Raw genomic sequence first — 24,267 nt, forward strand, 5'->3', positions numbered from 1 at the left:
GTTCACAGGGTATCTCTCCCTTGCTGCAATTTGCTGGCCAGTTTGCACATTAATATTTTTTGCAGCAAATTCTGGCGCAGTGATGTTTTCTTAAGTAAGTGGGAGCAGGCTGGCATGTGGGAGGGCTGCTGATGATAGAAGGTCCAGTTCTTGTAAGAAATGCATTGATAATTTTATGTTGAGTGCACTTTAAAGGGGGTGACGAATTATGAAAAAAAAGTCCCTTTGATTTATTCACACCTAGCATCACCAAATGACTTTAAATAATAATCATAGCCAGCTCTATTTTGCCCTGGTGGTGTGGCACTGTATATAGTCTATAAAGATAACTAAAGTTGTGACAGATTTTCTCCCCCAGCCACTCGCTCTCTTGATTTGCCTAACAGAACTGTTGAGATGCTGAAAAATCCTTGCTGCTTTCCACAAGGTTGTCACCTCTTTCAGGAGAAAATATGATACAAGTTTGCGTGGACATTTTTACTGCTTCTTGTATTCAAGTATGCAATATGTTCAGTTCTTCAAAATCAGTATTTGTACAAGTGAGTGAAGACATAAAATGGCATTTGTTACCCTAGTCATAGTGATGTGCAGGTGTTTTGCACATAAAATACTGAATTCCATAAAGACTACTTCTCTGACTAACTTTTGTTACTCTGTAGGAAATGGGTGGGAACATTATTACTCACTAAAGCCATAAATGACTTGTGAACTCATTGTGTGGGACTAGAAGTTAAACCTTTCATATTGTAGGTGGAGCCAGTCAAAACATGAAATTATTTAAGGGCAGACTTCAGTGTATCTGAATTTGTAATCCAAACAAGAGGCAAAATTCATCCCAGATTTTCCCAAAATTCTACTTAATTTGGAAATGTGACACAGCCACAGTTAATTACAGGGATTATGTCTTATGCTTTTATCTTTATTTTGTGCAATTTAGGAAATGCAAGTGGTAGGAAGGAAGCCCAGTCATCCAGAAGATTCCATTCCAGCTGGAGAGGTGATCCTTACTATTAACATCTACTCTCCTATTATATTTACTAAGGTGGGTATCAGGTTATACATCAAACATGTGATGTCCAGTAGCCACAGGTGGTTGGGAATCCAGATGTGACCAATTGCATTTCTGATTGGTAATCAACACCACTGTTTAGCATGTGATCTCAGTACTCAAATGTTCACAATGCATGCGCACTTTAACCTTTTTGCGTGTTTGGTAAAATGGTAAAACAAAAAAGTGTGTGTTATAGTCTTTGCAAGTTATGTAGAATATATAGCACAGAAATAGGCCTTACAGCCTAACTAGACTGTGCTGGTGTTTATAGTCCGCGCGAGTTTCCTCCCCTTCCGTCTACCTCTGTTCAGCCTTTCAGCATGTCTGCATTCCCTTTTCTCATACTCCATCTATTATCGTTTTAAAAACATCTAAGCTATTTGTCTATTCCACCTGCTGTGGTTGCGAGTTCCACATTCCACTCCTTCTCTGAGTTTAGTTTCTTCTTATCTCCTTATGGAAATTAATAATAACTGTCTTTTATTTATGGCCCCTGATTTGGATTTACCTATGGGCAGGTATTACACCTCCTGTGATTGCAGGGAAAGATGCCGTGGGAAGTGACGAGGTGGTGGGGTAATGGAGGAGTAGACCAGGGTGTTGCGGAGGGAATGATCCCTTCGGAATGCTGACAGGGGAAGGGAGGGAAAGATGCCTTTGGTCGTGGCATCACGCTGGAAGTGGCGGAAATGGCGGAGGATGATGCTTTGGATATGGAGGCTGATGGGCTGGAAAGTGAGGACAAGGGGAACCTTGTCGCAGTTCTGGGAGGGAGGGGAAGGGGTGAGGGTAGAGGTGCAGGAAATGGGCTGGACACGGTTGAGGGCCCTGTCAACCACAGTGGGGGGGGGTGGATTCCTCGGTTGAAGGAAAAGGAAGACATATCAGAAGCATTGTCATGAAAGGTAGCTTCATCAGAGCAGATGCGTCGGAGACGGAGAAGCTGGGAGAATGGAATGGAGTCCTTACAGGAGGCAAGTGTGAAGAAGTGTAGTCAAGGTAGCTGTGGGAGTCGGTGGGCTTATAATGAATATTAGTAGACAGCCTATCCCCAGAGATGAAGACAGAGTAGTCGAGGAAGGTGAGGGAAGTGTCAGAGATGGGCCATGTAAAGGTGAGAGAAGGGTGGAAATTGGAAGCAAAGTTGATAAAGTTTTCCAGTTCGGGGCGGGAGCAAGAAACGGCACCGATTATAGTCATCTATGTACCGGAAAAAGTTGGGGGAGGGGGCCTGAGTAGGACTAGAATAAGGAATGTTCGACATATCCCACAAAAAGACAGGCATAACTAGGGCCCATGCGGGTACCCGTAGCAACACCTTTTACTTGAAGGAAGTGAGTGAAGTTGAAGGAGAAGTTGTTCAATGTGAGAACATTTTTTTCTTGTTTCTTATTTTTTTGTGTTTGTTTTATTTTAGTTTGTTCAGTTTGTTTCTACCCACTGTGGTTTTTTTTCATGTTTGTGCTTGTGGTTGTGCAGTTTTCAGTCCATTAACACCCTATCTGTACCAATGCTTTGTCTTTCAGCACACTGTTAACATATTGTTTGCCTTTGCTCCATGACCACCTGGCCAGCTATTCTGTAACCTTGTCCTATCAACATCTCTTTAGTTATCTCTTGCCCCACCCCCGCTTTACTTGCTTAAAATCTTTTACATTTCTTATATCTGCCAGTTCTGAAGAAGGGTCACTGACCTGAAACGTTAACTCTGCTTCTCTCTCCACAGATGCTGCCAGACCTGCTGAGTATTTCCAGCTTTTTTTTTATCTCCACTTTTACCCTTACTTCACTCAGCATCCTCAGATGCATCCCATCCAGTCCTAATAACTTATCAACTTTAAGGGTTTTGATGGAAGGTCACAGATCTGAAACATTAACTCTGATCTCTCCACAGACGATGCCACACCTGCTGAGAGTTTCCATCATTTTCAGTTTTATCATCAACTTTGAGTATTGCCAACCTTCCTTTTATCAATTTTTTGCCCATCCGGTACACCTCTATGACTTTGGCTACACCTTGGTAAAAATGGGTGCAAAAGTACTCATTTAATACATCAGCCATGCCTTCTGCCTCTGTGTGTGGGTCTTTTTTTGTCCCAATCAGCCCCACCCCTCCTCCTCCTACCTTTTACTATTTATATGCCTGTAGAAGACTTTTGAATTCCTTGTTATGATAGCTGCCATTGTCTTCTCATACTCTTTCTTTGCCCCTCTTTTTTCCTTTATACTTCCCTCTTAACTTTCTATATTCAGTCCAGTTCTTTACGTGTTTTATCGACCTGACATCTGTCATATGCACCCTTTTTCTGCTTCATCTTGGTCTCTATTTCTTAACTTCATCCAGAAAGTTGTTGCTTTGTTTTGCCTGCCAAACTTTGATTCCAATGTACCCACTGAAAGTGGCCCTCCTCCAATTAAATATTTTTATTCTAGATTGCTCCTTGTTCTTTTCCATAGCTAATCTAAAACTTATAATACTGTGGTCATTCTGTACTTGTCCATGGCATTTTGATGCTCAATGTATGTCAACCCTAAGTCTCTTTGGATCTTCACGCTTTTTAGCTTTTCACCATTTAGAAAGTACTTTGTTTTATCCTTTTTAGATCCTTTTAATAATTAAGTATGTTTTATGTTACGTTTAACTTGTTAATTGTTCACACTGTAATATTTAGATGGGGCACCTTTTTTAATATCAACAAGGTATTTGACATGTGCCATTACTGCTGCACATGATCTTCTTTATGTTTTACATCCAAACTAATGGCTTCAGCAGTGGTTCTGCATAGCCATTAGGAGTAGGAGCCCTATCTGAGTTTCTCTTGCCGAATGCTGAGGCTGCTTGTAATGCCCTGCTGTCACTATGGCTGAGATTAGTTTATTTGGGGATCAAACCTGGAGCATTCCTCAGCTGTGTAACTCCGCTTTTCACTGTATTACCAGGTGTTTCTGTATTCATGTTGAAAGAGTTTCATTTTGCTGATAGCTACATAATTTACAAGTCTATTTGTGGCTATCTTTGTTTAGTGAAATAATGGTGTTTTTCTGTTCAAAGACATTGTAATGCCACTGAAACCTTTCAGTTATTTGCTGACAGCATAGGGAGAAGAAACCCCACCATACCCTGCTCGTGTTGGGTAGTCAGAAACTGACTGAGCTAAGGGATGCCATTTCATGTGTCAGTGATCTTCAGATTGGTGGAGAATTCAGCAACACTCCAGACCTAGCTCCAGAGCATATAAGCAAGGTATACTCTTCTGTTCCTTTTTGATCTAGTTAGATTCTGTATACAAAAGCTGAAGGATAAATCTTATCTCTAGGTATCTCCATCTGTCAAATATGTTCACCTTTCAACCAAAGTCAGCATGGAAATTCTAATGCAGTTAATTTCTCAAAATCTTCTTGGCCCCTTTGAGGGAATATTTCCCATGTCTCTGAGGATGCTTTCCAAAGCTTTGGCAGAGGGAACAACAGTTTTGATGATCTTAGTGACAAAGGAAGGTGTATTTCTTAAATCAGCTGGAGCTCAGCATTAAATGACGTTTTGCTGCTTTTCACAAAGCTTTTCTAGCTGCTCTAGCTACTTGGTGCTTATGTGCAGGTGGGTGTGCACATAGTAAGAGGTGAACTTTTCTCTCTAGCTGATGAAATGGACCATTGCAATGAATTTCCACAGGAGTTTACAAGCCGCACTGGCTCATTAATGCATCAGCATTAAACAACAATACAGCACACTGTCAGTTTATCTCTGCGCCTTGTATTGATTATTGTCCTGTGCATATGTAGAGCCTGTTGTCAAGCTTTACTCACCCATTACACTGCTGCATTGTGCACTGGTTTACCAGTCTTCTCTTTTTCAGAAACATTTGATCCATATAGTCGTGCTGACATGTTAACATGGTCAGGACTCAGTTACAGTGTTACATAAGTAAAAGCATTATACTGTTTGTAGAAATGTAGCCTATTGGTAAACATAGTTAACAGTTAATACAACAACTTGTATTTACATAGTGCCTTTAACATCATAAAACGTCCCAAGGCACTTCATAGGGGCATTGTAAAATGAAATAATACACCGAGTCACATAAGGAGAAATTGGGGCAGATGACTGACGGCTTAGTCAAAGAGGTTGGCTTTAAGGAGTCTCTTAAAGGAGGAAAGTGAGGTAGAGAAACAGATAGGTTTATGGAGAGAATTCCAGAGCTTGGGCCCCAGCCAGCTGAAGGCACAGGCGTCAATGGTGGAGCAATTAAAATTGGGGATTCTTAAGAGGCCAGAATTAGAGGAGTGTAAATATCTTGAAGGGTTGTGGGGCTGGAGGAGATTAGAGATCGGGCCTGGTGAGGTCATGGAGTGATTTAAAAACAAGGATGAGTGTTGTAAAATTGAGGTGTTGCTCAGCAGGAAGGAAGTGTAGGCCTGCAAGCATGTGGGTGTTGGGTATTGAGAATTTATTGCAAATAAGGACATGGGTAGCTGAGTTTTGGATTACCTAAAGTTTACAATTTGGTATATTGTAGTATAGGAGTGAAAATGAAAGCAATACATAGCTGCATTAATTGTCCGTTGGTCAAGGCAGTGTGTATTTGAGCCATGTAGAATGCTGTGGTAACAGTAGAGGAATTGCAGTAGGCCTCAGTGCTCAAGAGAAGGGAATATCATCCCTGATTGTTTAACAAATCCATATCGCAGAGCTGTCTGTGGATATTGAGGAAGAACAAGTCAGGATCAGGTCCAATGCCATTTTGTGTTGAAATTGCTTGTTGTTGCTATCTATGCTTGTGCTTGAAGAATGGTCACTTGTGGGAGGCTGCGCATACCCGAAACTGAATCAGAAACCTTCCAGAGAATAGACTGGAAGAAATAAAATGCATGTTTCCAGGCTATATTTTTTTAATGTATCCTGATTGGAATGGAGCTAATATTACAATTCCCTTTTACAGAACTATTGACTGCCATGTAAATGGAAAACCCTTCTGTCAGCTATAAATTTGGCTGCTAAAGTGAATAGAAAGTATAGCTATACAAATGATGGTAGTACAAGACATCAATAAGTAGGTTGCATTCAGAATTTGAAGAAGGCCAATTAACAAATAATACTCGAATGAGTCAAGAGATCAAGCCCCGTGCAAGAGACTTGAGAATATGATCAACATTGACACTTCAGCGCAGGTGAGATGTGAAACTGTGCCCTCTCTGCGCTCTCAGGCGCCAAAATATCTCGTGCCATTTCAAAGAAGAGCAGGAGAGTTCTCCAGTATCGTAGCCAATATTCAGCCCTCAACCAACATCAGCACCAACACACATTACCTAGTTTTTAGATCTTTACTGTTTATGGGACCTAGCTGTGTGCAAATTGGTGGTTGTATTTCCTACATTACAACATGGCTGCACTTCAGAAGTATTTAATTGTCTGTGAAGCACTTTGGGATGTTCTGTAATTGTGAAAGGTGCTGTATAAATGCAAGTATTCCCTTCATACATAATTGGAAATAACATTATTCTGTGTTAAAACATGATGTATTCAGTTAAAAGTTTTCAAGCAACAGTCTAAATTCTAGTTATCCATTTCCTCTTCACAAATCCTCTTGCCAGATGGCGTTTGAGAGGGTGCCCAGAAGCCTTGAGCACCAGTTTGCAGACCCCTCTCCATAGGTGCTGCAACTTGATCCACATTGCTGCATGTACCAGGGTACCGTGTTGCTATACTGGTCAGCAAATCATGGGCAATCTCTCAAGTGACCTCAGATTTAACAACCAAGGAAGTTAGTTGGGCAGGGTTGAGGAAAGCAGTGCATTTATTTATTGTTAAATAAGCTCCTGATTGGTATTGAAACATCCACCTGTTATGGAATCTGGTTATAGTGGCTGATTTGCTCAGTAGCATGAATCTGTTCATTAAAACTGATTCCCATGTGCACATTAGCTCAACTGAGTGAGGCTCTTGTAGCTAATGGGTTAATGTGGAGGTGGAGGGATTGGGGCATTGTACGGGTCAGTAGGAAAACTGAAGCACAGGCTTAGCGTAGGGTTGGTTGGGCAAGGCTAAGGATAGATTTGCAAATGAGGATAAATGTTTAATTTGCATTGGAAAATAGAGATCAGCAAGGGCGGGGTGATGGGACCAAGGGACAGGATACAGGCACAAGAGTTTGTATACATTGCCAGGCAGCATCAAGAGAACCAAAGTTAATGTTTCAGGTTACGAACCATTCAAGAAAATTGGTAAAAGGTTAGCGATGTAACAGATTTTAAGCAAGCACATAGGCAGGGAGAGGGGAAGAAAGAAGAAAAGGGAAGGTCTGTGATGGCGTGGAAGACAGGAGAGATTAAATAGCGAAAGTGATTAGATTAGATTAGAGATACAGCACTGAAACAGGCCCTTCGGCCCACCGAGTCTGTGCCGACCCACCTGTCCCTATATTTCCCTACCACCTACCTATACTAGTGACAATTTATAATGGCCAATTTACCTATCAACCTGCAAGTCTTTTGGCTTGTGGGAGGAAACTGGAGCACCCGGAGAAAACCCACGCAGACACAGGGAGAACTTGCAAACTCCACACTCCACTCCCTGGAGCTGTGAGGCTGCGGTGCTAACCACTGCGCCACTGTGCCACCCTGATGATGCAAGGCAAAAGGGTATGGTAATAGAATAGAAAAAACAAAAGATGGGTCTAGAAGAGGTGTAAATGGGAATAACAGAATCATCACCAATAGCTGCTGTCTGGAAAAATGGGGTCAGTGGTTATGATCTGAAATTGTTGAGCTCTTATGTTGAGGCTGGAAGGGTATAAAGTGCCTAATCAAAGATGAGGTGCCATTCCTTGAGCTCACGTTGAGCTTCATTGGAACAGTATAGGAGGCCGGAGACAGAGTTCAGAGTGGGAGTGGGGCAGAGGATTAAAATGAGAAACAACCAGGGCGCACTTAAGGACTGAACCAGAAAGTCCCATATTTCCCATGCTGTTATGTTTTCAACAAGGACAACTGGGATTTGGTCTTCGTGCCCAAGGAACCCAGGAGGGGAAGAAATGAGGCAGGATTAACCACTACAGTTTTTTGTGCAATGACTGCTGCTGGGAAATGCACAGGTAGCAGTGTGGTGCTCTCTACAGTTGAATACTTTGATACTTACTGTCCATATTTGTACATGAAGAATGAGCACTCTACTCATCGAATGGTCCTATGAGTAATGACACCCCTATTGTACTACCAATCCATGCAGACCAGAGATCCCAAGTTAGACTTCTATTCTGTGCTAAGGTTAGCCTCCTGAATCTGTGCAAGGTGACCACTCCTAATAGCTATCAGTGAGTTATGCTGAACAAGTGTACAAAGAACAGTACAGCACAGGAGCAGGCCATTCAGCCCTCCAAGCCTGCACCGATCTTGATGCCTGTCTAAACTAAAACCTTCTGCACTTCCGGGGCCCATATCCCTCTATTCCCTTCCTATTCATGTATTTGTCAAGATGCCTCTTAAACGTCACTATCGTACCTGCTTCCACCACCTCCCCCGGCAGCAAGTTCCAGGCACTCACCATCCTCTGTGTAAAAAGAACTTGCCTCGCACATCCCCTCTAAACTTTGCCCCTCTCACCTTAAACCTATGTCCCCTAGTAACTGACTCTTCCACCCTGGGAAAAAGCTTCTGACTATCCACTCTGTCCATGCCACTCATAACTTTGTAAACCTCTATCATGTCGCCCCTCCACCTCCGTCGTTCCAGTGAAAACAATCCGAGTTTATCCAACCTCTCCTCATAGCTAATACCCTCCAGACCAGGCAACATCCTGGTAAACCTCTTCTGTACTTCTGTTTGTAGGATCATCTATGCAATCCACAATTTTTAAGCTTATTGGGACTTACTGTCTGCGTTCGGCCAGGAAAAATGGTCACTTGGAAAAGGTAGCATCAGGCAGCTAATAGCTGTGAAGCTAAACCCCAGTAAGACTAAATAGTGGTAGTGGGGGGAGGGGGGCACGGATTAGAGAAGGGGAGAATGGCCAATTGGGCAGGGTCCAAGGGCTTGGCAGACTTCATCACAAGAGTTAGTGGCTTCAGGAGAGGAGAAAATTAGGTAAATAAATGTGTGTGTATAATTAAATATAAAAACTCCGTTTAAAAAAAAGAAATTGTTTTAGCAGCTCAATAAATTGGCACAGAATGCAAAAACGGGGAATGTGATTTGCCAACTTGATATCTACAAGGATTATACATACACCAATGCTATATTTTGCAAAAGGTATAGGAGATTTTATGAAGTTCTTCAAATAATGTGCACATCTGCATGTGACATTTGAGTCACTAAACTGCTGTTAAAGTGAGTGGTGATACAAAGAAGTATAACAGTTGCATGTAAAAGTTATGAATGAGTTTTTTGCAGGTAGCCTCTTCACTGAGTCTGACTTTTGTAGACTGATCCATGAAATATTAACCTGTCTTTCCATTTAGATGCTAGTCAACTTTAAAGTGGTTAAAATAATATTCACACCCACCAAATATACTGTAAACTAAATATGCAAAACCAGATGCAATGCAAATAGGAGTTTTAGCAAAATTTGCTTCATGAAATGTTAGGAACTGTTTCATTTTTGAACCTGACTAAAGAGATTAATTAAGAGCTATTACAAAGTAATTACAGCAGAAACAGGCTATTCAGTCCAAAAGTGCCATGCCGATGTTTAAGCTCCACACGAGTCGCCTCGCAACCTTCTCCTCCTAACTCCATTGGCATATCCTACTGTTCCTTTCTCCTTCATGCTTATTTAGTTTTCCCCTTAAATGCTTCTATGCTATTTGACTCTCATACTCCTTGTAGCACATTTCATATTCTTACCACTCCTTGGGTAAAGAGGTTTCTCCTGAATTTTCTATTGGATTTATTAGTGACTTTCTTATTTTTATGGGCCCTAGTTGTGGTTTTGGCTGAAAGTGGAAGCGTCTCCACATCTACCGTATCAAATGCTTTCATAATCTTGAAGGCATTTTTCAGGTCACCCTCTTAGTCTTCTCTTTCCAGAGAAATGATCCCCAGCCTGATTAATCTTTCCTGATAGGTATAACCTCTCAGGTCTGGTATTATTGTAGTAAATCCCTCTGTTCCTCCATCCCATTTAGACATTTATTTTCCAAGGAATATGTGACAACCTTATTCCTCCTACCAAAATATACTACTTCACAATTATCTATGTTGAAGTTCCTTTGCCAATTACATGCCCTTTCTGTTTTATTAATGTTTACCTGTATTTTGTCGCAGTCGTCCTCTGTATTAACTACACTTCGAATATGGTGTCATCTGCAAATTTTGAAATTATACTTCTGATTTCTGAGTCCAAATTGTTTATGTCAATATATCACCAATCCTTGTGGAATACCACTTCCTACCATTTGACAATGAGTAACTACGTATAACCCTTAATATCTGTTTTCTGCATTGTAGCCAGCTTGCTATTCATCTTGCTACATGTCTTGGGCATGAGCCTATTATGTGGTACCTTATCGAAGGTTTTTTTGGAAATTCAACTATATTACCTCTACTGTATTACCCTTATCTGCACTTTCTGATACAGCTTCAAAAGGTTCAATAAGGTTGGTCAGACTTGACCTTCCCTTTTGAAATCCGTGCTGAATATATTATATTTTCTGTTTCCAGATGTTTTTCTATTACTCCTTACCTACTACTGACATAAAACTAATTGGTCTATAGTGCCCTGGACTTAGAATCATAGAATGGTTACAGCACAGAAGGCTGTCATTTGGCCCGTTGTATTCATGCTGGCTCTCTGCAAGAGCAGCTCAGCTAGTCCCACTCCCCTGCCCTTTGCCTGTAGCCCTGAAAATCTTTTCTCTGAACGTGCTTACAATTCCCTTTTGAAAGCCATGATTGAATCTGCCTCCACCACGCTCTCAGACAGTGCATTCCAGATCCTAACCACTTGATGCATTTAATAAAAAAAAAGTGTTTCCTCATGTCGCCATTGTTTCTTTTGCCAATCATCTTAAATCAGTGTCCTCTGGTTCTCGACCCTTCCACTAATAAGAAGTTTCTCTTTATCTGCTCTGTCTAGACCCCTCATGATTTTGAATAAAGATAGATGCAAAGTATTCATTTAGCACCTCAACCATGTCCTCTGTCTCCATGTGAAGTTCCCCTTTTTGGTCTGTTTTATGTTAGCTGCCAGTCTATTCTCATACTCTGTCTTTGCTTTTCTCATTTCTTTTATCACTTCCCCTCTGAACTTTATGTATTCAGCCTGGTTCTCAGTTGTACTAACAACCTGACGCCCATCATATGAGCCCTTTTTCTCCTTCATCTTACTCTCTATCCCTTTTGTCATCCAGGGAGCTTTGGCTTTGGTTGCCCTACCTTTCCTGTTCATGGGAATATACCTCAACTTTACCCGAACCACCTCCTCCATAAAGGAAGCCCATTGTTCCAATACAGTTTTGCCAGCTCATCTTCCTTTCCAACTTACTTGACCCATCCCACTGAAATTGGTCCTCCTCCAGTTAAGTATTTTTAATCTAGATTGCTCTGTGTCCTTTTCCATAGCTAACCTAAACCTTATAATACTGTGATCACTGTTTCCTAAATGTTTGCACACTGACACTTTGACTCCAGTTTACCTGGGCCAGGTCTGTTCTCTCTGCACTGAATTTCTTATTCGTTTGTGGGATGCGGCCGTCGCTGCCTAGGCCAGCATTTGTTGCCCATTCCTAATTGCCCTTGAACTGAGTGGCTTGCTGGGCCATTTCAGAGGGCATGTAAGAGTCAACCACAATTGACCTTCCTCCAATTAAGTATTTTAATTCCAGGTTTCTCCTTGTCCGATTCCATAGCTATCTGAAACCTTATGATACATTTAGGAAACAGTAATAATAGTATCACTACTGACACTTGTTCCACTTGGCCCACCTCATTCCCCAGAACCATATCCAGCAATTCCTTCTTCCTGGTTGGACAGGAAACATACAGATTTAAAAAGAGTTCTATGAACACACTTCAGAAAATCTTCCCACTCTGCCCTTTGACATTTACTAACTCCGTCTATATTAGGGTAGTTTAAATCCTCCATTTCCACGTCGATCGTTTTTGCACCTCTCTGTAATTTCCCTGCCAATTTGTTCCTCTATATCATGTCCTCCAGTTAGTGGCCTACAGAAAACATCTAATAGTGTAATGATGCCTCGACTATTTATAAACTCAAACCAAATAGCTTCTGTCCGTGACCCATCCAGGATATTTTCTTTCTCTTCCCCCTCTCTCTTTCCCCCCCCGCTCTCTCTCTTCCCCCCCCGCTCTCTCTCTTCCCCCCCCGCTCTCTCTCTTCCCCCCCCGCTCTCTCTCTTCCCCCCCTCTCTCTTTTCTTCCCCCCCTCTCTCTTTTCTTCCCCCCCTCTCTCTTTTCTTCCCCCCTCTCTCTTTTCTTCCCCCCCTCTCTCTTTTCTTCCCCCCCTCTCTCTTTCTTCCCCCCCTCTCTCTTTTCTTCCCCCCCTCTCTCCCCCTCTCTCTTTCCCCCCCCTCTCTCTCTTTCCCCCCCCTCTCTCTCTTTCCCCCCCCCTCTCTCTCTTTCCCCCCCCTCTCTCTCTTTCCCCCCCCTCTCTCTCTTTCCCCCCCCTCTCTCTCTTTCCCCCCCCTCTCTCTTCCCCCCCTCTCTCTTCCCCCCCTCTCTCTTCCCCCCCATCTCTCTCTTCCCCCCCATCTCTCTCTTTCCCCCCCATCTCTCTCTTTCCCCCCCATCTCTCTCTTTCCCCCCCATCTCTCTCTTTCCCCCCCATCTCTCTCTTCCCCCCCATCTCTCTCTTTCCCCCCATCTCTCTCTTTCCCCCCCATCTCTCTCTTCCCCCCCCATCTCTCTCTTTCCCCCCCCATCTCTCTCTTTCCCCCCCCATCTCTCTCTTTCCCCCCCCATCTCTCTCTTTCCCCCCCCCATCTCTCTCTTTCCCCCCCCCATCTCTCTCTTTCCCCCCCCCATCTCTCTCTTCCCCCCCCCATCTCTCTCTTTCCCCCCCCCCATCTCTCTCTTTCCCCCCCCCCATCTCTCTCTTTCCCCCCCCCCATCTCTCTCTTTCCCCCCCCATCTCTCTCTTCCCCCCCCATCTCTCTCTTTCCCCCCCCATCTCTCTCTTCCCCCCCCATCTCTCTCTTCCCCCCCCACACTCAACCCCCCCACTCTCTTTCCCCCCCCATCACTCTCTTCCCCCCCCATCTCTCTCTTCCCCCCCCCATCTCTCTCTTTCCCCCCCCCATCTCTCTCTTTCCCCCCCCCATCTCACTCTTCCCCCCCCATCTCCTTCCCCCCCCCCATCTCTCTCTTTCCCCCCCCATCTCTCTCTTCCCCCCCCATCTCTCTCTTTCCCCCCCCATCTCTCTCTTCCCCCCCCATCTCTCTCTTTCCCCCCCCATCTCTCTCTTTCCCCCCCCATCTCTCTCTTCCCCCCCCATCTCTCTCTTTCCCCCCCCATCTCTCTCTTCCCCCCCCCATCTCTCTCTTTCCCCCCCCATCTCTCTCTTTCCCCCCCCCATCTCTCTCTTCCCCCCCCCATCCCCCCCCCATCTCTCTCTTTCCCCCCCCCATCTCTCTCTTTCCCCCCCCCATCTCTCTCTTTCCCCCCCCCATCTCTCTCTTTCCCCCCCCCATCTCTCTCTTCCCCCCCCCATCTCTCTCTTTCCACCCCCCATCTCTCTCTTTCCACCCCCCATCTCTCTCTTTCCACCCCCCATCTCTCTCTTTCCACCCCCCATCTCTCTCTTTCCACCCCCCATCTCTCTCTTTCCACCCCCCATCTCTCTCTTTCCACCCCCCATCTCTCTCTTTCCACCCCCCATCTCTCTCTTTCCACCCCCCATCTCTCTCTTTCCACCCCCATCTCTCTCTTTCCCCCCCCCCCATCTCTCTCTTTCCCCCCCCCCATCTCTCTCTTTTCCCCCCCCCCATCTCTCTCTTTTCCCCCCCCCATCTCTCTCTTTTCCCCCCCCCATCTCTCTCTTTTCCCCCCCCCATCTCTCTCTTTTCCCCCCCCCATCTCTCTCTTTTCCCCCCCCCATCTCTCTCTTTTCCCCCCCCCATCTCTCTCTTTTCCCCCCCCCATCTCTCTCTTTTCCCCCCCCCATCTCTCTCTTTTCCCCCCCCCATCTCTCTCTTTTCCCCCCCCCATCTCTCTCTTTTCCCCCCCCCATCTCTCTCTTTCCCCCCCCATCTCTCTCTTTCCCCCCCATCTCTCTCTTCCCCCCCCCCATCTCTCTCTTTCCCCCCCCCCATCTCTCTCTTTCCCCCCCATCTCTCTCTTTCCCCCCCATCTCTCTCTTTCCCCCCCCATCTCTCTCTTTCCCCCCCCCATCTCTCTCTTTCCCCCCCCATCTCTCTCTTTCCCCCCCCATCTCTCTCTCTTCCCCCCCCATCTCTCTCTTTCCCCCCCATCTCTCTCTTTCCCCCCCCATCTCTCTCTTTCCCCCCCCCATCTCTCTCTTTCCCCCCCCCATCTCTCTCTTTCCCCCCCCCATCTCTCTCTTTCCCCCCCCCCATCTCTCTCTTTCCCCCCCCCCATCTCTCTCTTTCCCCCCCCCCCATCTCTCTCTTTCCCCCCCCCCATCTCTCTCTTTCCCCCCCCCATCTCTCTCTTTCCCCCCCCATCTCTCTCTTTTCCCCCCCATCTCTCTCTTTTCCCCCCCATCTCTCTCTTTTCCCCCCCATCTCTCTCTTTCCCCCCCCATCTCTCTCTTTCCCCCCCATCTCTCTCTTTCCCCCCCCATCTCTCTCTTTCCCCCCCCATCTCTCTCTTTCCCCCCCCATCTCTCTCTTCCCCCCCCATCTCTCTCTTCCCCCCCCATCTCTCTCTTTCCCCCCCCATCTCTCTCTTTCCCCCCCCATCTCTCTCTTTCCCCCCCCATCTCTCTCTTTCCCCCCCCATCTCTCTCTTTCCCCCCCCATCTCTCTCTTTCCCCCCCCATCTCTCTCTTTCCCCCCCCATCTCTCTCTTTCCCCCCCCCATCTCTCTCTTTCCCCCCCCCATCTCTCTCTTTCCCCCCCCCATCTCTCTCTTTCCCCCCCCCATCTCTCTCTTTCCCCCCCCCATCTCTCTCTTTCCCCCCCCCATCTCTCTCTTCCCCCCCCATCTCTCTCTTCCCCCCCCCATCTCTCTCTTCCCCCCCCATCTCTCTCTTTCCCCCCCCCATCTCTCTCTTTCCCCCCCCCATCTCTCTCTTTCCCCCCCCCATCTCTCTCTTTCCCCCCCCCATCTCTCTCTTTCCCCCCCCATCTCTCTCTTTCCCCCCCCATCTCTCTCTTTTCCCCCCCCCCCATCTCTCTCTTTTCTCTCCCTCCCCCTCGCTCCCTCTCTCTCTCTCCTGCTCGCTCTCTCCTCTCCCCCCCCCGCCCCCCCCCCCCCCCACTCCTGCTCGCTCACTCTCTCTCCCGCTTCCCGTTTTTCACACTTTTTATTTTGGTTTGTGCTGAGAGTCAGTCTGTCTCCAGAACCTTTTATTAATTCATTCAAGTCGGTAGGAATCATCAATATGCAATGGTGCTCCTTTCAATTTCATTCCATTCTCCTAGATTTATGTCACATGAGGTTAACGAGTTTTATCCTCAACAGAGGGAGGTATACATTTCCAGTCCAGGAGGGTCACATGTCCGCTGCTCCAGTTTGTATCTAGTACAAGTGTCCATGTTCTTGTGCAATTTAACAGTTGAATTTTAGTTTTCATAATTCCTTCAATTTATTTTTTGTTTCATCACGGATCCTTCCAAGCATGATATATATTATATATGTAATAGTGCCTCTGCTGTCTTTTCCCTAAATTGGTTTAATGTACACTGATGCAATCCATCTGAACCTGGGGTTTTATCCTGTTAATTTGATTTAGTTTATCAATTATATCTATTTTAAATGTCTATGTATATTTTTTTGATTTCTTCTAATGTTATATCTACTATATTAATCTCCTTGGCAAATACTGAAGCAAAGTATATAATATTTCTGCCATTTCAGTATCATTACCTGTGAGTTTATAGTGTACATCCCTTAGCGGCCCTATCCCCATGCTGATTATATTTGTGTCTGTAGAATATCTTACTGTTACTATACCTTGATATTTTAATTTTGTGGTTTCATTTTGCCTTTTTAAAAAAAATTTGTTTCCTAACCTTTTCATATTCCCTTTTTGTCTATGGACTTAGTGTACGCCTTTTAGTTTTATTTTGCCCTCATTTCTTCATATATGGTGTGTAACTACTGGCTAGTTTCTTCTTACTTTTTAATGGGATATATTCCTCCTGGATTCTATTAATCACAATTTAAATGTTTCTCACTGTTCTATTTCTGTTTGTCTGTAATTTTTTTTTGAGTTTACTTTCCTTAGTTCCATTCTCATCTGCTTAAAATCATTTTTCCAGTTTATCAATGTCTTTTTATCTAATTTGTTTGCTTTTTTATATTAAGTATTGGTACACAATGAATATAAAAAACACTTTTTCTTATAGGACTTGTACAAGTCGGCCTTTTTCTTCTTTGAAGAAACCTTCTATAATGACTTGAGATATTCTGAGTGCCGAGATTTAAGCAGGTACAGTAGTCCTCTTAAAGTAGCATAATGCAACATTTATGTAACTTCCTTTCCCGACCTGATTGCTGAAGATAACAAATGCACAGGTTGAAACCAAGTATGTAACTACTTGCCTTTACTACAATTGGAACTTGTCTTTGTATAGAGTCTTCAAAGTAGTAAAATGTCACAAGGCACTTCAAAGGAGCGTTATTAAGCACCTAGCTACATTAGGGCAGATGACCAAAAGCTTGGTCAAAAAGGTAGGTTTTAATGACTGCCTTAAAGGAGGAGAGAGAAATTGAGAGATGGCGGTTTAGAGAGCGAATTCCAAAGCTTAGAGCTTTGGCAGCTGAAGGCACAATCGCTAGTGATGGAATAATTAAAATCGGAGATGCTCAAGTGGCCAGAATTGGAGGAGTGCAAAAATCTGAGGGTTGTAGATCTGGAGGAGATTGCAGAGATAGGGAGGGGCAAGGCCATGGTGGGATTTGAAAACTAGGATCAGAATTTTAAAATCGGGGCTGTTGCTTAACCAGGAGCCAGTGTAGGTCAGTGAGCATAGGGATGGTGAGTCACTGGGACTTTGTGCAAGTTAAGACTTAGGCAGCAGAGTTTTGGATAACCTCAAGTTTGCCGAGGGTAGAATGTGGGAGACCAGCAGTCTTTTGGACTAGTCAAGTCTAAGGGTAACAAACGCATGGATGAGCCTGTCGTAAGCATATGAGCTGCGGCAAGGGCAGACATGGGCAGCCTTACGCAGGTGAGCATAACCGGCCTGGTGATGGCATGCATGTGTGCTGAGATAGAAGAGAAGCTGGCAAAAGATGCAAGCTCAAGGCTGGGGGTGGGGAACCTTAAAGGGTTTGGCCTGGTGGACTAGGGAAAGTGAAGTAAGTGGCAGAGGCAGCTAATTGGATGGTCTCAGTCTTCGTGATAAGGAAATCTTTGAGCTCGTCACCCTTGGTGAGAGTGGAGATGACAGAGAGGGAGGTTGAAGAAGAAAGTTTGCAATAGTGAAAAGAAACCAGTGGTTGTCTTTGCATTTCAGGATGATTCTGTAGTAGTGAGCAGTTTTGGCAGAGGAGAGCAAGACCTGAAGGTGCTTTGTGATCCAGACAGATCTGGCAGTGAATGGTTAAACCAGTTGTTTGCCATAACCGTTAGTCTATGTCCCTTGCACTTAAGCCGGCAGAGATAAGGGATGCACTGGGGGAGTGACCAGAGTGAGAGGGCATATTAGTTTTAGTGGGGACTTGGGCATCAAAGATGGAGGTGAGAGTGTGGTTGAGCACATCAGTAGCTGCAGAAATGTGATGAATGTTGTTGTCCAGCTGCGTGGATATGCAATCAAATCATTTCCAACAAGTCTCAGATTTCTTTGGGCTAAATGTGACGCATTGTTGGAGATAACTTCTTAATCCAAATCATATTTAACTGGAGATTCCAGCTGCAAGGGGAGGAATACAAAATAAAAAATAACAATGACTATAATTTGAGATGGCATCCAAGACCTTGTAGTTCAAGTGACTTGTAATTCATTTACAGGCAATCACATACATTTTTGATTTTTTAGAGTCATAGAGTTATACAGCACAGAAACAGGCCCTTCGGCCCAACGCGCCTGCACTGACCATCACCACCCGTCCTAACTAATCCTATTTCCCTGCACTTGGCCTGTAGCCTTGTATGCTATGGCGTTTCAAGTGCTCATCTAAATATTTCTTGAATGTCATGAGTGTACCTGCCTCTACCACCCCTTCAGGCAGTGTGTTCCAGATTCCAAGCATCCTCTAGGTGAAAAAATTTCTCAACTCCCCTCTGAACCTCCTGCCCCTTACCTTAAATCTATGCCCCCTAGTTATTGCCCTCTTAGCTAAGGGAAAAAGTTTCTTCCTATCAATGTCCCTCCTAATTTTGTATACCTCAATCAGGTCCCCCCTCAGCCTTCTCCACTCCAAGGAAAACACCCCAGCCTATCTCGTCTGTCTTCATAGCTGAAATGCTCCAGCCCAGGCAACATCCTGGTGAATCTCCTCTGCACCCTCTCCAGTGCAATCACATCCTTCCTATAGTGTGGTGACCAGAACTGTACACAGTACTCCAGCTGTGGCCTAACCAGCGTTTTATACAGCTCCATCATAACCTGCCTGCTCCGATATTCTATACCTCGGCTAATAAAGGCAAGTATCCCATATGCCTCCCTAACCACCTTATCTACCTGTGCTGCTGCCTTCAGTGATCTATGGACAAGTACCCCAAAGTCCCTCTAACCCTATGTACTCCCTAGGGTTCTACCGTCCATTTTATATTCCATTGTCTTGTTAGACTTCCCAAAATGCATCACCTCACACGTCTCCGGATTAAACTCTATTTGCCACTGCTCTCCCATCTTACCAGCCCATCTATATCATCCTGTAATCTAAGGCTTTCCTCCTCACTATTTACAACACCACCAATTTTTGTGTCGCCTGCAAACTTACTGATCATACCTCCTATATTCACGTCTAAATCATTAATGTACACTACAAACAGTAAGGGGCCCAGCACCGATCCCTGCGGTACACCACTGGTCACAGGTTTCCACTCGCAGAAACAGCCCTCTACCATCACCCTCTGCCTCATGCCACTAAGCCAATTTTGAATCCAATTTGCCAAATTTCCCTGGATCACATGGGCCTTTACTTTCTTAACCAATCTCCCATGCGGGACCTTATCAAAAGCTTTACTGAAGTCCATGTAGACTACATCAACTGCTTTACTCTCATCTACACATCTAATCACCTCCTCGAAAAATTCAATCAAGTTAGTTAGACACGAACTCTCCCAACACAGCCATGCTGACTATCCCTGATTAATCCTTACCTCTCCAAGTGGAGATTAATCCTGTCTCTCCAGAATTTTTTCCAATATTTTCCCAACCACTGATGTTCGAATCACCGCCCTGTAATTACCTAGTTTATCCTTGCTACCCTTCTTAAATAATGATACCACATTCGCTGTCCTCCAATCCTCGGTACCTCTCGTGTGGCCAGAGAGGATCTGAAAATTTGTGTCGGAGCCCCTGTTATCTCCTCCCTTGTCTCACATAACAGCCTGGGATACATCTCATCTGGGCCTGGGGATTTATCCACTTTTAAGCCCGCTAATACAGCTAATACTTCCCTTTCAATGCTAATTTGATCAAGTATATCACAATCCCCCTCCCTGATCGCTACACCTACATCGATTTTTGTATTGTACTGTTCCCAGGGTGGGGGGAACCTCCAAGAGTACAAGCTAACTAGTGTTTACTGTTCGTGCACAGGAAGGTCCCAGAAGTGCCATGAATGCTAACTTCCATTTTTTTTATTGATGGAGTTGGTTATGGGATAAGTTGGCCAGAACACCAGGTGAATGCCACCGTCAAACTTCATATCCTCTTTTGATTCACTGGACCTGTATGCGTTGATGAATGGTTGCCATTACTCCATTAAGCTTACAGGAATAACTATCTATACATTAGCATAACTTTAATTAGCTAAATACTGCTTCCTCCATTTAAATAGAAGTAACTTAATTTGTATTTTTGTACTTTCACAATTGGTTTTACTCTACAAGTTTATCTCTAATTATCCCGTTCTTTTTAGGACAATTATTGAATGGGCGGAGTCTCATGACAGAGGTTGTGGGAAATTTCATACAGCTAAAATGGAAGACTACACTTTCAATGATATGTGCATTAAAGTTGGCTATCCCTACTTATATTGCCACCAAGGTGATTGTGAACATCTGGTCATCATCACAGACATCAGGTATTTTCATGAAAAGTTACTACCTTACAAATCTCAGTGAGATAAAATACCCTTGGCTTGTACGAACAGCCGGAGAGGCACTGAATGAAATGCACCACAGCTATGATAAATTTTTGAGCTGCAAAATGTCGTTAATGATGTTTTGGTTACATATGGAAAAGCTGTATTCTACTAGCTTGGATAATGGTGATTACGGTAGCAGCTATTTTTTGTTAATTGAGTGTTACTGATTTTCTGTAGCGTGCAAAGTAGCTGCCTGTGGTGATGAATGACATTTCTCTAGCTTTTTTGACACCTAGGGAAAAATGAAATAATCGCAAAATCAGATGTTACTTTTAAGAATTTCCTCTTCTCTACCCTCAAGTATTCAACTTCAAAAATAGTTCAATTCCATACTGGATTTTAAAAAAGATGTTGTGTTTAGAGAAGTTTTTTCTTTAAATTTTCTCCCTTCTCCCAACCTGACAAATGATGGGATATGATTCTAGAGGTGCTGTGCATTCTCCATTACCTTGTCTAACTGTTAATTGCTCATATTTGGGTGTTGATACTAAGTAATGTTGAGGTATTGAACTAAAGAGGGGATGGGTTGTGGGGGGACCTTGATTCTGTCCTCTCACAATATTCACAAGTATGTGCTTCTAACAGGGCTAGTTGGATAGATGTCAAGAGCAGGAACTCATCTATTCCTCTCCCGAATTTAGGGGCATTGAAAATGATTGTAATATTCCTACTGCCACTTCAGCTGAGATCAGGTAGCTCAGCGCAAACTGTGAATTGAACCTGAGACCTTCCTGGTCAGTAGGTTCAGTGAGTTTATCCAGTGAGCAAATGAACAATCATACCAGCGCGTGGAGGACTTTTTGGTGGCTATTGTGACAGAAATCGCACCTGCCTAATGGAAGCATGTAATTTTGTCATTTGGGACACTACTTGAACCTTTTTAACTGGACATTGAACATAACTTGTTAAAAGGACCACAGAGTAAAACAGTTAAAAACATGGTTGCCGTTTGCATTCTGAGAGACAGTTGAATAGAGAGATAATGGGAATGCTTCCTGATCCAGTTAGTGAGATGGGTTTTGTTAGTCGTGATGATCAAAAGGCATTGAGAGCCATTGTTTGTAAGAGACAAACCTCTACTCTCCAACCAAGTGTCTGGATGACTCTGAAGACCAGCAGCCCTCTGAGAGGTTGCTATTTCAAACACAGATGGTCGTATGACTTACCTGCTGGCCAAACGGGACTGTTTGAGTTGTGCCACACAGCAAGATAAGGGACTGCAATTTGAAGACAAAAGAGAAGGAAGGTCTCTCTCTCTCTCTCTCACTCACTCACTCACTCACTCACTCACTCACTCACTCACTCACTCACTCTCTCTCTCTCTCTCTCTCTCTCTCTCTCTCTCCATGACTCCCATTCACTCACACTCTCTCACTCACACTCTCTCACTCACACTCTCTCACTCACACTCTCTCACTCACACTCTCTCACTCACACTCTCTCACTCACACTCTCTCACTCACACTCTCTCACTCACACTCTCTCACTCACACTCTCTCACTCACACTCTCTCACTCACACTCTCTCACTCACACTCTCTCACTCACACTCTCTCACTCACACTCTCTCACTCACACTCTCTCACTCACACTCTCTCACTCACACTCTCTCACTCACACTCTCTCACTCACACTCTCTCACACACTCTCTCACTCACACTCTCTCACTCACACTCTCTCACTCACACTCTCTCACTCGTGCTCTCGCACTCGCACTCTCACTCGCACTCTCGCCTGCACACTCGCATTCTCTCGCATTCTCTCTCGCACTCTCACTCGCACACTTGTGCTTGCGCTCCCTGTCGCCCTCCCTCCCGGTCGCCCTCCCTCCCTGTCGCGCTCCCTGCCTGTCTCTGTCTGTCTTTCTCTCTCTCTCACCCCCTGCCTCTGGGATCCACAGTAGCACCCTCTGCCGCACGACCGACATTTCTTCACCCTTCTAGTACCAGAGAAGCAAGTTGGAAATAACTGAATTTCCTTTATTATGAATTCTACTTCAACACCCACCACCCCCCCCACCCCGTTGCAATTCTTTCCTCCCCTATGTATCTATTTGTGTGTGTCTTTCTCGCGTCTGTGTGCTAGCATGGCTGCGTCGTGTATTTTAGTAATTTTTAACTGAGTTACAGTGATGAGGCTAATAAACTTGCAACTTTCTTGTGAAAACCTGTCTGATTAGTTCATTTGCAATTACAGTGCAGTGAGCAAAGGGCTCACTGAGGGGGTAAGCTACAATCATTGTGTTTTAAAACAGAAACCCTGTTATGGCCAAACACTGAAAAGGGCAAGGGGGAGCCTGAGACCCCTTGCTCACCCGGTCATAACACTATTTTAATTTTTTTTGATTTTGTCTTTCATAGAGCTTGGTAAAATAATTGCTTTTAGCAGGCAGTTCTTCAGAAAGGGACCATTTATTTATCGTTTTCAATCTACAGTGCCTTTTTGTTTGTCTGATTACCTCTTTCCTGCTGCTTGAACCGTGCATCCTCTTGTAGTTAGAAAGGGTGACAATTTGGACAGTATATTTTTCCATGAATACCATTAGTATCACTTAATGATTGACGTAGCAGTTTGGAAGAAGAAAGACTTGTATTGTGCTTTGGGAAATGCCTTGGAAACATTTCAGAGACTATGAATTAATTTGAAGTACAGCCATTCACTGTTACATAGGCACATTCAGTATATTTTTTGCAGATACATACATACAAACATACGAATTAGGAGCAGGAGTAAGCCCCTCGGCCCTTCGAGCCTGCTCCGCCATTCAATAAGTTCATGGCTGAACTGATTACTCCACATTACCACCTACCCCCGATAACATTCCACCCCCCTGCCTATCAAGAATCTGTCTACCTCTGCCTTAAAAATATTCAAAGACTCTGCTTCCACCGCCTTTTGAGGAAGAGAGTTCCAAAGACTCACAACCCTCAGAGAAAACATTTCTCTTCATCTCTGTCTTAAATGGGCGACCCCTAGTTCTAGATTCTCCCACAGGGAAACATCCTTTCCACATCCACTCTGTCAGGACCCCTCAGGATCTTATATGTTTCAATCAAGTCGCCTCTTGCTCTTCTAAATTCCAGCGGATACAAGCCTTGTCTGTCCAATCTTTCCTTGTAAGACAGCCCACCCATTCCAGGTATTAGTCTAGTAAACCTCCTCTGTGCTGCTTCCAATGCATTTACATCCTTCCTTAAATAAGGAGACTACTACTGTACACAGTACTCCAGATTTCATCTCACCAATGCGCTGTATAGCTGAAGCATAACCTCCCTACTTTTGTATTCAATTCCTCTCGCGATAGACAATTACATTCTATTAGTTTTCCTAATTATGTGCTATACCTGCATACTAACCTTTTGCAATTCATGCACTAGGGCACCCAGATCCTTCTGCATCTCAGAGCTCTGCAATCTCTCACCATTTAGATAATATGCTTTTTTTTCTTTCTGCCAAAGTAGACAATTTCACACTTTCCCACATTATACTCCATTTGCCAGGTCTTTGCCCACTCATTTAACCTATCTGTATCCCTTTGTAGCCTCCTTCTGCCCTCTTCACAAGTTACTTTCCTACCTATCTTTGTGTCATCAGCAAATTTAGCGATCATACCTGCGATCCCTTCAGGGTGGATGTGGAAAGGATGTTTCTCTGTGGGAGAATCTGGAACTAGGGGTCGCCCATTTAAGACACAGATGAAGAGAAATGTTTTCTCTGAGGGTCGTGAGTCTTTGGAACTCTCTTCCTCAAAAGGCGGTGGAAGCAGAGTCTTTTTAAGTCATTTATATAAATTGTAAAAAGTTGAAACCACAGCA

The 24,267-nt window shown here is 44.3% G+C and overlaps 1 protein-coding gene across 1 annotated transcript in view; it reads left to right on the plus strand.

Annotated features, from left to right (window-relative positions):
• snapc3 (small nuclear RNA activating complex, polypeptide 3) overlaps positions 1-24,267 on the plus strand; it is a 60,545-nt gene that overhangs the window by 26,592 nt on the left and 9,686 nt on the right. Inside the window, exons 4-7 of the mRNA XM_068030432.1 lie at positions 938-1,042; positions 4,146-4,295; positions 16,535-16,617; positions 20,226-20,390. Coding sequence (XP_067886533.1) covers positions 938-1,042; positions 4,146-4,295; positions 16,535-16,617; positions 20,226-20,390 — 503 coding nt within the window. The remainder of the gene's footprint in view (positions 1-937; positions 1,043-4,145; positions 4,296-16,534; positions 16,618-20,225; positions 20,391-24,267) is intronic.

The sequence above is a fragment of the Heterodontus francisci genome, chromosome 4 (genome assembly GCF_036365525.1).
Source record: "Heterodontus francisci isolate sHetFra1 chromosome 4, sHetFra1.hap1, whole genome shotgun sequence".
Taxonomy (NCBI): Eukaryota; Metazoa; Chordata; class Chondrichthyes; order Heterodontiformes; family Heterodontidae; genus Heterodontus; species Heterodontus francisci.